The sequence below is a fragment of the Aegilops tauschii genome, chromosome 5 (genome assembly GCF_002575655.3).
Source record: "Aegilops tauschii subsp. strangulata cultivar AL8/78 chromosome 5, Aet v6.0, whole genome shotgun sequence".
Taxonomy (NCBI): domain Eukaryota; kingdom Viridiplantae; phylum Streptophyta; class Magnoliopsida; order Poales; family Poaceae; genus Aegilops; species Aegilops tauschii.
In genome coordinates, this window is record NC_053039.3 from 121,665,922 (window position 1) to 121,678,228 (window position 12,307).

Genomic DNA, 12,307 nt, shown 5'->3' on the forward strand with positions numbered 1-12,307 from the left:
TGTCCAACGCAGGGGTGCTAGGCGTACGACCGAAGCGAAACGCACACAGTCCCAGATGCAGATCCAGTCGAGCGGGCCACCCCAAGCCCCCTTTTCATACTGCAGCAATTGCTACACTATACAAAGATTTGTGCCTCATGCTCGGGTCTGGGGCCTAGATTCACCACTGCGCAGTCCCATCACAGCTAGATAGAGTCAGACACACATGAAGAAGCCGGCGATATATGCCGACGCCAGGACGGTCGGTGTTGCAGTGTCTCGAGAAATAGCTCAAGATCGTCATTATTCCGGGTGGTAGGCGAGTTCATCAGCCTCATCAACAAATATCCAGAGCGTCGTCGTCCTGTGGTTGCTTGTTCCTCATGGATCCACCGTGTAGCAGCGAAGGAGCAAGTTCCAAAAAGAAAGAAAGAAAAGAACCTAGTACGCACCACCATCGCGACGCTTTGCCGTGCACGCCGTACGTCACGTTCCCCCTCTAGACCGTACTACTTACCACTCGTGTACGTGTTGCTCCGTGCCGCAGCCCCACTGGACCACACAGCCGAGTAACCACAACCGCAAACCGCCCCCCAGCACCTGGCCAAGAGCCGGGGCCTCCTTGTCTCACCTCGCCGCCGGCCGGCCGGCTCTGGCCGGCTTTGGAGAGAAGCGAGCCTCTTATCCTATCCCTTCTCGGCGGCGGGTTGCTCGGCCGGCGAGCTCAAGCTCCAATGTCAGTCAGTACGGGTACGTCAACTGCCTCTACCTCTCAGGCTCTCCCTAGCTGCTTTGCTTGAGCTTCAAAGAATTTGCTTTTCCTCTCGTCTCTGGTAGAGTTCGGATTCGGATTCTGAGTTATAGCCATTTCTTTTGCTGGGGAGGAGACAACTGCAAATTAGTGGGTTCCCTAGGCCGGAATCAGAATAACTGAATGAGTGTTCCTTGGTCAACCATATTTCGCCCGGCCAACCGGATCACAAAAGCACATCTTGCTAGTTGCTACTGCCTTTTTTCCTGTACCAATCTTGCCACACACTCTCTGCTCTACTAGATTATAATTCACCTTTTTCTTTGGGTTGTTAAGAGATGAACTTTCCCGACTTCTGCTCCAGCCTGCAGCCCGCGGAGATGTTCCAACTAGACAGAGTACTTTGCTCAGTGTTGTTCTAGCCAGGATATACAACTTCGAATTGTGTTCCATGAATCATAACTGAATTGCATCACCCTAGAATAGCAGAGCCTACTATGACCCGAGAATTTCATCACCTTGGAATTGCGGTCTTCTTTGACTAGAGCCATTTCAGCAGTCATGCATATCAGGTCAATTGTTCATCTCAAGTATAAGCAAAATCTCAAGCCATTGATGCTCCGAGCGGTTGCGTAGTCACCATCATTATGTGCCTTGTCAATTGCTACTAGTAATCGTGTACGTCCAATGTAGGTTAATTTTAATTGCATTGAAAATTAATATTTGGCAAGATCTTAATTGCATGTTGATATTAGGTAGCATATAACTATCGCTGATATTAGGTATGCTATCAATTAAGGGAGAGTGCTAAACATGTTTAGCGATAAACATCGGAGCTACATAAACCGTTGGATAGATGCGGTTGAACTGGTGAGATGTGTTGGATCTCCGCAACTAGCTCTTTTTATATTAAGTATAGAAGTATAGATATAGATATAGATATAGATACTTCAAAGTTCAAACTTCACCTGTGTAAGGTCAGGAAAGTGTTTATATGCTACCTACCAACCTTTTGTACCAAACTTCCCACATGCCCTTTGCTTGCAGCCAAAAAAATGATATTACATGTTAGGCATCTAACGTATGTTAACATAACATTCATCATTTTCTTCTAGCTAACCTCACATTTTTCTGCTACCTAACTTCACCTTCCCTTCTTGTATGAACCAGCTGCGTGCCATCACCACGTATCTCTCATTTGAAGAAATCTGTGCTTCAAGTTCAGTAGAGGAGAATGAGGCTGGTGTGTGTAAATGGCCTGAGATTCAGGCACCTCAGGCTTGCGTTCCTCGCCATCTTTGCGGCGTTTCTTCTTTGGAAATGGGAGAAGGGATCACTGTACAGTCCTGGTATCCTCCGACCGGAGCCATTGGTCTTGAGTGAGTTATCCAGGTCCTCTCAAATTATAAGCCCAAGAACTAATATTCTTTCAAGGTCCTCTCTGTGGGTCATCTTGGGGCTTGTTTTCCCAGTAAATTTCTGTTGCTCACTCACAGTTTGTAGATCGGAATACCTCCATGGAGGAAGATCCCCCCATCATCGATCCATTGGTGCAGTCGGTCACTGAAGTAGGAAAGGAAGGCATTTCTGCGCCTCCACCTCTGACCATAGTTCATAACTCTGAAGATGTCGCTGATAACGCGGGAACAGCACCTCCTCAGAAGAAAGGTAATTCACTATCTCACACCCTTTGCTAGCTTGTGCTATTGCCTTTTGAGATGTATTATGTTAAGCTTAGCTTTCTCCTAAATTTTTGCTTCATCGATATTTTAGAATGTGACTACAGGAATGGAGAATGGGTTCCTGATAACCGCAGGCCACTGTATTCTGGCCCCAGATGTAAAAGATGGCTCTCTGAGAGCTGGAACTGCAGATTGACACAACGCACAGATTTCGCTTACGAGAAATTTAGATGGCAGCCTGAAGGCTGCAATATGCCACTGTTTCAAGCTGCCCAATTCTTGACAAGGTATATGTTGCTGCTCCTTCAGTTTGAATTTGCTGGAGATGCTATGCACTACATTCTTTCGCTTAGGATTTTTAGAGCTTTTCAGGTAATCTATCATACTAATTTGGATGTGTTTCAGAATGCAGGATAAAACCATTGCTTATGTAGGCGACTCTTTAGGGAGGCAGATGTTCCAGTCGATGATATGCATGCTTGCAGCATCTGGGAAACATCATTCAGATGTGGAGGATGTTGGCTCCAAGTACGGAATGGCCCAGACACATCGTGCAAAACGACCAACACGGTCAGTAGGCTCGGCCTACCGGTTCCGGAGCACAAACACGACCGTCCTGTATTACTGGTCATCAACACTCTGTGATCTGGAGCCTCTCAGGCGATCAAATCCAGCTGCCGGTTACGCCATGCACCTTGATCGCCCACCTTCGTTTCTCAAGAAGAACCTTCACAGGCTCCACGTCCTGGTTCTGAACACCGGGCATCACTGGAACAGGGGTAAGCTGAAGGCGAACAAGTGGGAAATGTACGCCTCGGGAGCACCGAATAACAATCGAGAGATCGCCAGCATGTGGAAGGCGAAGAACTTCACTATACATGGTGTTATTAAGTGGCTAGATGCCCAGCTTCCTAGATATCCCCACCTGAAGGTGTTCTACAGGTCACTGTCACCAAGGCATTTCTTCAATGGGGAGTGGAACACCGGAGGCACTTGCAACAACAAGGATCCTTTGGCCAAGGGTAACAGGGTATTTCAGAATCATTCTGAAGATGCCGACGGCGAGGGAGCGGTCAAGGGCACTAGGATCAAGCTCTTGGATATCACCGCGCTTTCACGGCTACGGGACGAAGGGCACATATCAAAGTACAGTATCAGAGCTACACCAGGGGTCCAAGATTGCCTGCACTGGTGCCTTCCAGGTGTTCCAGACACATGGAATGAAATACTGGCCGCTCAACTGTAGGCACTTGGCTGCTGTCAGGGCAGGCTCAGAGGTTTATATTCATCTTAACCCGTCTTTAGAAGCTTTGCTCATCGTAAGTTATGATAAGCTAGCGAAGGGCGTCTTTCCATCATGAAAGTTATGATAAGCTAGCGAAGGGCGTCTTTCCATCATGAACGGAGTACAGTTCATGAACGTTACTTTTCACCATGTAACTCTGTAACACTTGTTATGCCGGTATACAGTTCAAAAACATTCTTTTCAAGACCATGAAACACTGTTATACGTGATCACGTGTTCAACAAAGAAACAAGATGAGAATACCACCCAGTATGACAAGCTTATATCAAGTATCCCTGCCAGGGAAATTCTATAAATGGTGTATCTCCAGGTTAAACGGGCTTACAAAAAGGAAGCTACAAAGTACAAACTGGTAACGATCAAATTTCAAGAACACAAAGACCCCAAGCTCAAAAATTACAAGACCTAGTGATACATGTGACCTTTGTCCAACCACTAGCCAAATATACCGATATAAAGCACTGATGGTCACAGTCATAACTTCAAAAAACAGGACAAAAAGCTTCTTGGTATCACCAAACGCACACATGACTAAGCAGTGGCATCAAGACAAATCCAAGCCATCCAGCCAAGCATCACCACTTCAGATAAGTTGTCAATCATAACTGGCATTCAGAAACTTCAACAGTTCATTGCGCTTGCTCTCAGCCGCCTTATCTTCCTTGGATTTCTCGAGCTTCATCATTATCTACAAATTAAGTCAAATAGTTCATACTTCATAGTCCCACTTAGATTGGAATGAGTTTCATTCCAGCAGGTACAACATCTTATTGTTGTGTGAGTATACAACCCAAAAGATAAGCATCAAAATGGTAGAGAAATCGTCCTCCTCACCTTTTTACCAGAGATAACACTCCTTTTGCCGCTTTCCTCCTTCTCACGGCCAAGGAACTAATAAACAAAATAAATTGCATTTGAAAATGATTATAAGACAACAAACAAATGAAAAGGCGCACAGGAAATATTTATACCTTGGAAAGCTGGACCGGACCGCTAGAACGTTCACTCTCTTTCTTCTGCATAAAGCTCCCGCATTGAAGAGAACAAAACATAACAACCAAGACAACCAGCAAGCCAATACACCATGTTGTCACCCGTTCACGAATCCCAGCTCCAATGTCAAAGAGCCAACCCAGAAACAGGTAGCAAGAAATATAAGGATCTCTCACATGGAAATAAAAAGGATAAGAAATATTTCTGTTGCTAAGACAGTGTGTAGTACATGATATTGAATATTTTTCAATTCATATATGACCAATGATAAATCTAATTATACCAACAGTTGCTGATTTACAGAAAACGATTATTACATGTGATAAATTCAATTTACCAAAATTTTATGCTATGATAAAAGGTATTTTTTAGGTAAGTAGAAAATTTACCTCTCTGTGTTTACTCTTGTCCCGTTTATGATGCCTATCCTTGCTTCGCTCTCTTTCCCTAGACTGCCAGAATGAGGATACATTGAGTCAATGAGAGGCCAAGTACTAAGTGTGTGCTGAAAAAACTGACAAGACATCAAACATATATGAATTGCTGGGGCAGTACCTTCCTTGATCTACTGCTCTTCTTATGCTTGCGTGATCTGCCAGATGCCTCGCGGTCACTATCATAAGAGCTTGCGCTACTACAAAAAGAATCAGACACTTCAATATGCCAAAGTAGGGTCAACTGCAAGCAGAAATTACTACTGAATATAGTCTAAAACACAAACAGCATTATCCATATTTCATCCATGAAGCTTAGACAGAGGATTAATGGCTGGAAATTAGTAGAATAAATTTGCTCATGCAACTACTTTATCCACTATTAATCACAATCTGAATCTCCTCAAAGCCTGGCCTTTATCTAGCTAATACACTAAACCATCATGAGTCGTGACTAAAAAGATCACAGCAATTAAATATTTGATCACTATTTGCAAAAGGAGTATCCCATCCTTCTTCAGAACCACTCAATTCAGGTTCACCTAAACTTGTTCCTGGATACAAGTTGGAAGATCCCAATTCCCTACAATCCAAAAATACAAACAAAACTGGAGTCCTAAACTCAAATACACTTCCCCTTGAACAGATACAAACTCACTTTAGTATGTGCTTCGTTTGGGTTCCCAAAACAACTTTTCTTCAGGAACGTGATGTTTGCTATTAAAAACATTCTCTAGAACCTAAGGTTAACCTATTCTTTAGCTGCCCAAAGTTTGACATCATAATAGCTCAAATCACAGAGAAAAATTCGTCATAGAATAAAATATCGATTTGCAATAACCAGACAACCCCCACCTCCACTTCTTAGAAGATATATCAGCACCCTCAGCTCGTATCTAAGAAGCTCTTATCTTGAAATTTTCTATTAACTGATGAAAGAACAGAACACTGCTTTGTTAAAAGTTCCGGATTTAGATCACAACCATTCTCCTCCCCTTATCACCTTACATGATTACATTCTTTGACCAGCACTACAGCTCTATCCCCATCAATAGCAATCCGATGCGGAACTGTCAACATTGGTTCTTTTCACAGAAAAATATCATTTTTTGAAGGAAAAGGCAGAGCAGTTTCTGCCTTATGCATTTCAAAACAGAAAAATATCTTCATAGAATAGAACATCGATTGCCAATGACCAGATGGCCCTCACCTCCACTTCGTAAAAGACATTTCACCCCAAAATTTGGCAAATAGAAAAGTGGCGCTCACCAGTCATTTATAAATAGTCAGCACGCTCAACTCGTATCTAAGAAGCCTTTCCTTTATCATACAAGAGATTTCTATAACAGGAAGAACAAAACGATGCTAGTTAAAAGTTCCAGGTCTAAATCGCAACCATTGTCGTCCCCTTATCACCTCACATGATTCATGTCTTTGATCAGCACCGCGATTCTGTCCCCACCAATAGCAATCTGAAGTGCAGCATATACTACTGTTCTCGTTAGTTCTTACAGTATTACCCAGCCTGGTATTGCATCTCCAACAAGTCCAATTCTAGAAGGAAGCTGCGTATCATCATCCCTATGATTCCAACTGGAAATCGAGACAACGATGTTGATCTACGCATATATTTCCTCTCTCCCGACCCTCCAGAGTCAATCACACCAACCCAATCTCCTAGATCACGAGCTCTTTCAGCCTAACCCTAGCTAGCAACGGAAACCTATACACAGAAAGGGGGGAGGAGGAGGAGGGGGAAGCTCGCCTGTAGCTGTCGTCGTCCGAACGGGACTTGCGCCTCTCCCGGCGGCGGCGCTTGTGGCGGGACTTGCGGTCCTTGCGCACCTTCAGCGCGGAGGAGGAGGACGTGGACGGCGCGGCGTCCTTGCGGCGGCTGTGGCGGCGGCGGACGCGGCGGTCGCTCCCCGATGAGGAGGAGGAACCGGTGGAGTCCGTGCCGTCGGAGGAGGAGGAGCTGGCGGACGGCGCCATCGCTCGCGGTCGAGGCGGTGGCGGTGGCGGCGGCGGCGAGGGAAGGGGGTGTTTGACGAAAAATCTCACGCACGGATTCCTTTCCTCTCTCGCGGAAAAGGAAAGGGTACAAGAAAGAAATGCGAGGAGCGGCTCGATTGTCCCGGTCGTCGCGGTCGGACAGTAGCACCGGAGGCCGGGCCTCGTGAATCAGACCGAGTCGGGCGACATGAAGCGCGCGTGCACGCTTGGGCTGAAACAAGGCGTTTTTTTTTCCTAAAAAAAACGAAATAAATCTTGAATTCGTACTCTTAAGTCTGAAAAAATTAAATTCTAACATGGAAATTCCTGAAACTGGCACCATGTACACTCCAATCCCGGTCTATCACAGCCATACCACCCCCCCCCCCCCCCCAACCGCTTCGCCCCCTGACTCTCCCCCGACTTTTTCCCTTCTCTCCTTCACCTTGACGCACGACGATGGTGAACGGCGGGCGGGCACAGTGGACGAGATAGACGCAATATGCCAACCCCTTCCCCCTCCCAATGTTATCGTTATCGCATTCATCGTCGTTTCTCGGTATGGCTAGGGTTTCGAATAGAAAATTGGCGGTTTCTATGGTTTTTCTTTACCAAAAAATTTAAGGTTCGAGCTTAATATTTGGTCCTTTTTTGAATTGTTGGATTACCAATGGAAATTGAATTTGTGTTACATGTGGACCCAAGCAATTTTGGTGAGGAAAATTGTTCGAATTTAGAGATAGTAAGGGACAAGCTATCATTGCCAAAGCTTAAAGGCCCATCTTGGTGATCACATTCCTTTGAAAGTGGCCGTGAAGATTATTTTTCTGCTACCTTGTTAAGACATGTCAAATGGATTGTTGTTTTGTGTTTGATGATGTTGGTTGTATGAAAATGCCATAGTACAGTATTGGAGGAATAGTTGAGGTAGATGTTGACCATTTTTGGAAGTAGGACGAAGAAAGTGAAAAGAGTGTAGTGCTTTTGAAGATGAGACAGGGAATGAGGAAGAGAGAGTACGATTATGCCATTGTAGTCAATAGTAGAATTGAGATTGTGAGACTGTGTTAGTTGTTGAACTAGTTATTATGCCTTTATAAATTGAGTCGTTGAATGTCGTATCATTGTGGTAGTGTACTGAACGGTGTGTCATTTTTTATTTTATAAGAAGTAATGTCATTGTGGTCAACCAATTGCAATGTAATTGTTGCTTTTGTCCTGATGGTTTACGTGTTGACCTAAGCATTTGTTCTAAAATGTAACCGAGATTTATATGTGTCTTCGATGTTTTTGTTGATCTTATAAGTTGGTGTCAATGCAATAAGTGTCATCCCTATATCGATATTGCTGACACACACAGTACTCGAGGATTTAGTGCAGAGTTCAATCACACACTTATTACAACGAGTGTCTCAAATAGAGTACTTATTACAATAATATGGCGGAAGGCCAACTAAATAAGATAACTGCGGAAGCATCGAAGATAAATGAGTCCATCCAACTCCACGGCAATACTGAGTGCACGACAACGACCTAGCGCACCTTACTCTTCGTCTGAAAATTCTGCAACATGATACGTTGCAGCCGTATAGGTCAGCACATGGAATATGCTGGCAAGATAACACCATAGAGAAATGAGCAAATAACAACTATCACTACATGCATATTTGGCTGGTGGAGGCTCTACGGTTATCATTTGCATAAAGCTAATTTTTTCCTGCAACAAAGGAATATATTTTATTTAACTACAAAGTTTGTTGAAATTATTGAGAAGGTACCCCCAACTCAAACCCAAATTAACATTAATAACCCAACAAATTCATTAAGTAAAGTGATGTGATCAACATAATAATTCAAGTACCAGATACTCAAGATATCCATAACCGGGGACACGGCTAACCATGATTAGTTTATACACTCTACAGAGGTTTGCGCACTTTTCCCCACAAGATTCGATCTCCTCCGTTGAATTTCTCACACTGCATGGTGTTTGAGAAACGGATGACCGAGACACAGCCTTTCCGAAGAGGTCCCCTTAACCGATAGATAGTCCGGTACACCTACAATCCCCTACATTTGCTAGCCCGTCATGAAAAGGTTTCCCACAACTTACTCAACTATGCCAGAGCCCATAATGGCTTGTGGCTACACACAGAAGTTTCTAGCATGAATAATCTTATGATCCCTTTGAGCCTGGGTGGCGAACCATAGGATGATCACACGGGTACCCCGGGATCTCCTTGGACAACACTGGATTCCCCAGGTGCCCACAACCAATCCACTCAGATGTGTATTAAAGTAGCCACCTTAAGTTAACCCTTAGATATATATAACTCTCACGTCTTTCATGAATCTCACAAACCAAACCACGTCAACAAGCATAGCAAGTAGTGCAAGCATAACGCAATAATACCCAGGGTTTGAATATAAGACAATAGGTTCCTACCTCATCAACTACTTCCCAATGCCCACATGTTATCAAATCTTACTCATGCAATGTTTGAGGGTTGAAACTAATGCATAAAAACTGGGTAATAGAGGGATATGATCAAAGTGTTACTTGCCTTGCTGACGATCGGAAAACCCTAGAGATTCGTAGTAGTAAGCCTTGCACTCCGGAAACTCTATCGTGAACAAACAATAGTATACATAAGCACTCAAGCATAATATGCAAATTAAAATCAAAAGAAAAGATCTAAACAGAAAGTTCAAGTGAAGAGCTTCGATTTGCAAAAAAAATCAATCGAATCGGAGTTACGAAACACAAACTACGATCAAAAGAAGTTCGAATTCAAAATGCTTGAAACCAAATTTTAAATTTCCAAAATCATGTTCAAGTTGTTTATCTGGACAGAGGGGAACAAGACGAAGATTTGGGCGTTGGTTTCGTTGGATTTGGATAAACGAGCAAAAAGTAGTGAGGGTTTGAAGATTAGGGACTAATCTGTAAGAAAACTATTCGCGGATAGGTCCCTGGCCGAAAATAAACAGAAAAAGAAAAATCTACCGGACGAACGTACGCTAACAGAGACTAACGAACGAATTCGTTCGTTAACAGAACGAATCGGGTGAACGTTCGCTAATTAACGAAATAAAATAAAAACCGATCTATCCTAACTAAACCGAAAGAGTAACCGGCGAACCGGAACGGTTTTTATCGGTTAAACGGGGTTCAGCTGGCGGCGGGCGGCGGCTCCGGCGAGGCGATGGCGAGGCGGCGCGGCATGGCAGCGGGGCGGCGGGGAGCGGCGCGGCAGCGGCGAGGCAGCGGCGCGGCGCGAGGCGGCGGCAGGGCGGCGACGCGACGGCGGGGCGGCTCAGCTTGGGGCGGCGGAGTGGGTTGAGGAGGAGAGGGGGCGGCGGTGCTATATAAAGGCCCCGGGGGATCCGACTTGGCCAAGGGGCCAAGCGGCGGCGGCGTGGCGCTCCCGGACTCCCGCCGGAGTTCGGCTCGGGCGTGACTCGGGCGCGGGGAAGGTAGTGGCGACGGCTGGGCCGGCCCAGTTCGGCGCGCGGAACTTTTTTTTAATAATTCTGCCGCAGAGAAAAATCCAAATATAAATAAATATAAATCCTAAAATCCCAAAAATGATTTTCACGGTCCTCTACTAATATTTGGGACCATGTGAACATTTTTCTGGGCTAAAATGCAATTTTCCCTAATTTAACCGAATAAAATTCAAATAAATATATATTTTTATTCCAAATTAAATTTCCATTATTTCCTCTGTTTTGAAGAAGTCATATTATCTTCTCTCATTATTTGAAATAATTGGAAAAATAATTTCAAATAAAATCACCTTGATCCCAATTTACCAATTTTGAAAGAAAAACAAAAATGGATTTTTTTGAAAATCTCCAACTCTCTCACATGGTCCTTGAGTTGCTTAAGGTCTCTAGGATGAAAATGTCCAAATAAACCAAATCAAAAAATGCAAGAACCATGGATGCATATGATGACCTAATGATTAACATCCAAATTGAAAAATTGGGATGTTACAAACCTACCCCCGTTAAGATAATTCTCGCCCTCGAGATTCGCGTTGGCTAGCAAATAGATGTGGGTGGTCTTTCCGTAGGTCTTCTTCTCGCTCCCAGGTGGCTTCTTCCTCAGTATGGTGGCTCCACTGAACTTTGCAAAACTTGATGACCTTACTACGTGTAACTCGGCTGGCAAACTCGAGAATCTTAATGGGTTTCTCCTCGTAGGTTAGGTCACTCTCCAACTGAACTGCTTCTAGGGGCACGGTATCTATCAGAGGAATTTCGGCCATCTCTGCATGGCACTTCTTCAAGTGGAAAACATGAAACACATCATAAACTCCTGACAAACCTTCGGGTAATTCCAACTTGTAGGCAACTTCTCCCATACGTTCCAAAACTCGGTATGGTCCTACAAATCTTGGGGCTAACTTTCCTTTGACTCCAAATCATTTAACTCCTCGAAGCGGTGACACACGGAGATATGCTCTGTCTCTGACTTCATAGGCTACCTCCTTGCATTTAGTGTCAGCATAACTCTTCTGCCTGGACTGAGCTACCTTCAGTCTATCACGAATAAACTTAACTTTCTCTTCAGACTCTCTGATCAAATCCGGTCCAAACAATTGTCAGTCTCCAACTTCATCCCACATCAATGGTGTCCTGCACCTCCTTCCATACAAAGCTTCGAAAGGGGCCATCTTCAAACTAGCTTGGTAACTGTTCTTATATGAGAACTCTGCAAAGGCAAATTATCATCCCAACTAGATCCATAATCTAGCGCACAAGCTCTCAACATGTCCTCCAGAATCTGATTGACTCTCTCGGTCTGTCCATCTGTCTGCGAATGAAAGGTTGTACTGAACTCTAGCCTGGTGCCCAAAGTCTGGTGCAACTGATTCCAAAACTTCGGGGTAAACTGTGTTCCTCTATCTGATATGATGGTCCTCGGAACTCCATGCAGACATACGATCCTGGTCATATATATCTTGGCCAACTTCGCGCTTGTATAAGTGGTTTTCACGGGGATAAAGTGAGCCACTTTGGTCAAGCGATCTACTACTACCCAGATGGAATCATAACCTGATCGTGTCCTGGGTAATCCGGTGATGAAATCCATGCCAAGCTTATCCCACTTCCATTTGGGTATCGGCATAGGCTGAAGTAATCCTGCCGGCTTCTGGTGTTC

At 44.4% G+C, this 12,307-nt stretch overlaps 2 protein-coding genes across 4 annotated transcripts; one reads left to right on the forward strand and one right to left on the reverse strand.

Annotated features, from left to right (window-relative positions):
* Positions 1-487: 487 nt before the first annotated feature.
* On the forward strand, positions 488-3,912 carry LOC109736354 (protein trichome birefringence-like 16). 3 transcript variants are annotated; one of them, XM_020295578.4, is made up of 5 exons: positions 488-729; positions 1,901-2,109; positions 2,234-2,398; positions 2,504-2,699; positions 2,818-3,912. In XM_020295578.4, exons 2-5 carry the CDS (start codon positions 1,965-1,967, stop codon positions 3,656-3,658), a joined length of 1,347 nt encoding a protein of 448 aa, XP_020151167.1. In that variant the 5' UTR covers positions 488-729; positions 1,901-1,964; the 3' UTR covers positions 3,659-3,912. The 3 variants fall into 3 exon arrangements, with proteins under 3 accessions (XP_020151167.1, XP_020151168.1, XP_020151169.1); XM_020295579.4 differs by having other exon boundaries at positions 520-729; positions 1,901-2,122; XM_020295580.4 differs by lacking the exon at positions 488-729 and having other exon boundaries at positions 1,901-2,122; positions 2,227-2,398.
* A 66-nt stretch (positions 3,913-3,978) lies between these two features.
* On the reverse strand, positions 3,979-7,354 carry LOC109736355 (uncharacterized). Its single transcript, XM_020295581.4, has 6 exons — positions 6,911-7,354; positions 5,267-5,345; positions 5,101-5,163; positions 4,690-4,734; positions 4,553-4,609; positions 3,979-4,406 (listed from the first exon to the last, which is right to left on the reverse strand). Exons 1-6 carry the CDS (start codon positions 7,135-7,137, stop codon positions 4,314-4,316), a joined length of 564 nt encoding a protein of 187 aa, XP_020151170.1. The 5' UTR covers positions 7,138-7,354; the 3' UTR covers positions 3,979-4,313.
* Between the last annotated feature and the right edge of the window lie 4,953 nt (positions 7,355-12,307).

Excerpts from the sequence above, each read along its gene's own strand:
- LOC109736354 (XM_020295578.4), top strand. The coding sequence starts at position 1,965 with ATGAGGCTGGTGTGTGTAAATGGCCTGAGATTCAGGCACCTCAGGCTT. Across the intron at positions 2,110-2,233 it reads ACCGGAGCCATTGGTCTTGA|ATCGGAATACCTCCATGGAG; the intron begins GTGAGTTATCCA and ends CACAGTTTGTAG. Across the intron at positions 2,399-2,503 it reads AGCACCTCCTCAGAAGAAAG|AATGTGACTACAGGAATGGA; the intron begins GTAATTCACTAT and ends TCGATATTTTAG.
- LOC109736355 (XM_020295581.4), bottom strand. The coding sequence starts at position 7,137 with ATGGCGCCGTCCGCCAGCTCCTCCTCCTCCGACGGCACGGACTCCACC. Across the intron at positions 5,164-5,266 it reads AGAGCAGTAGATCAAGGAAG|TCTAGGGAAAGAGAGCGAAG; the intron begins GTACTGCCCCAG and ends TCATTCTGGCAG. Across the intron at positions 4,735-5,100 it reads ACAAGAGTAAACACAGAGAG|AAGAAAGAGAGTGAACGTTC; the intron begins GTAAATTTTCTA and ends AGCTTTATGCAG.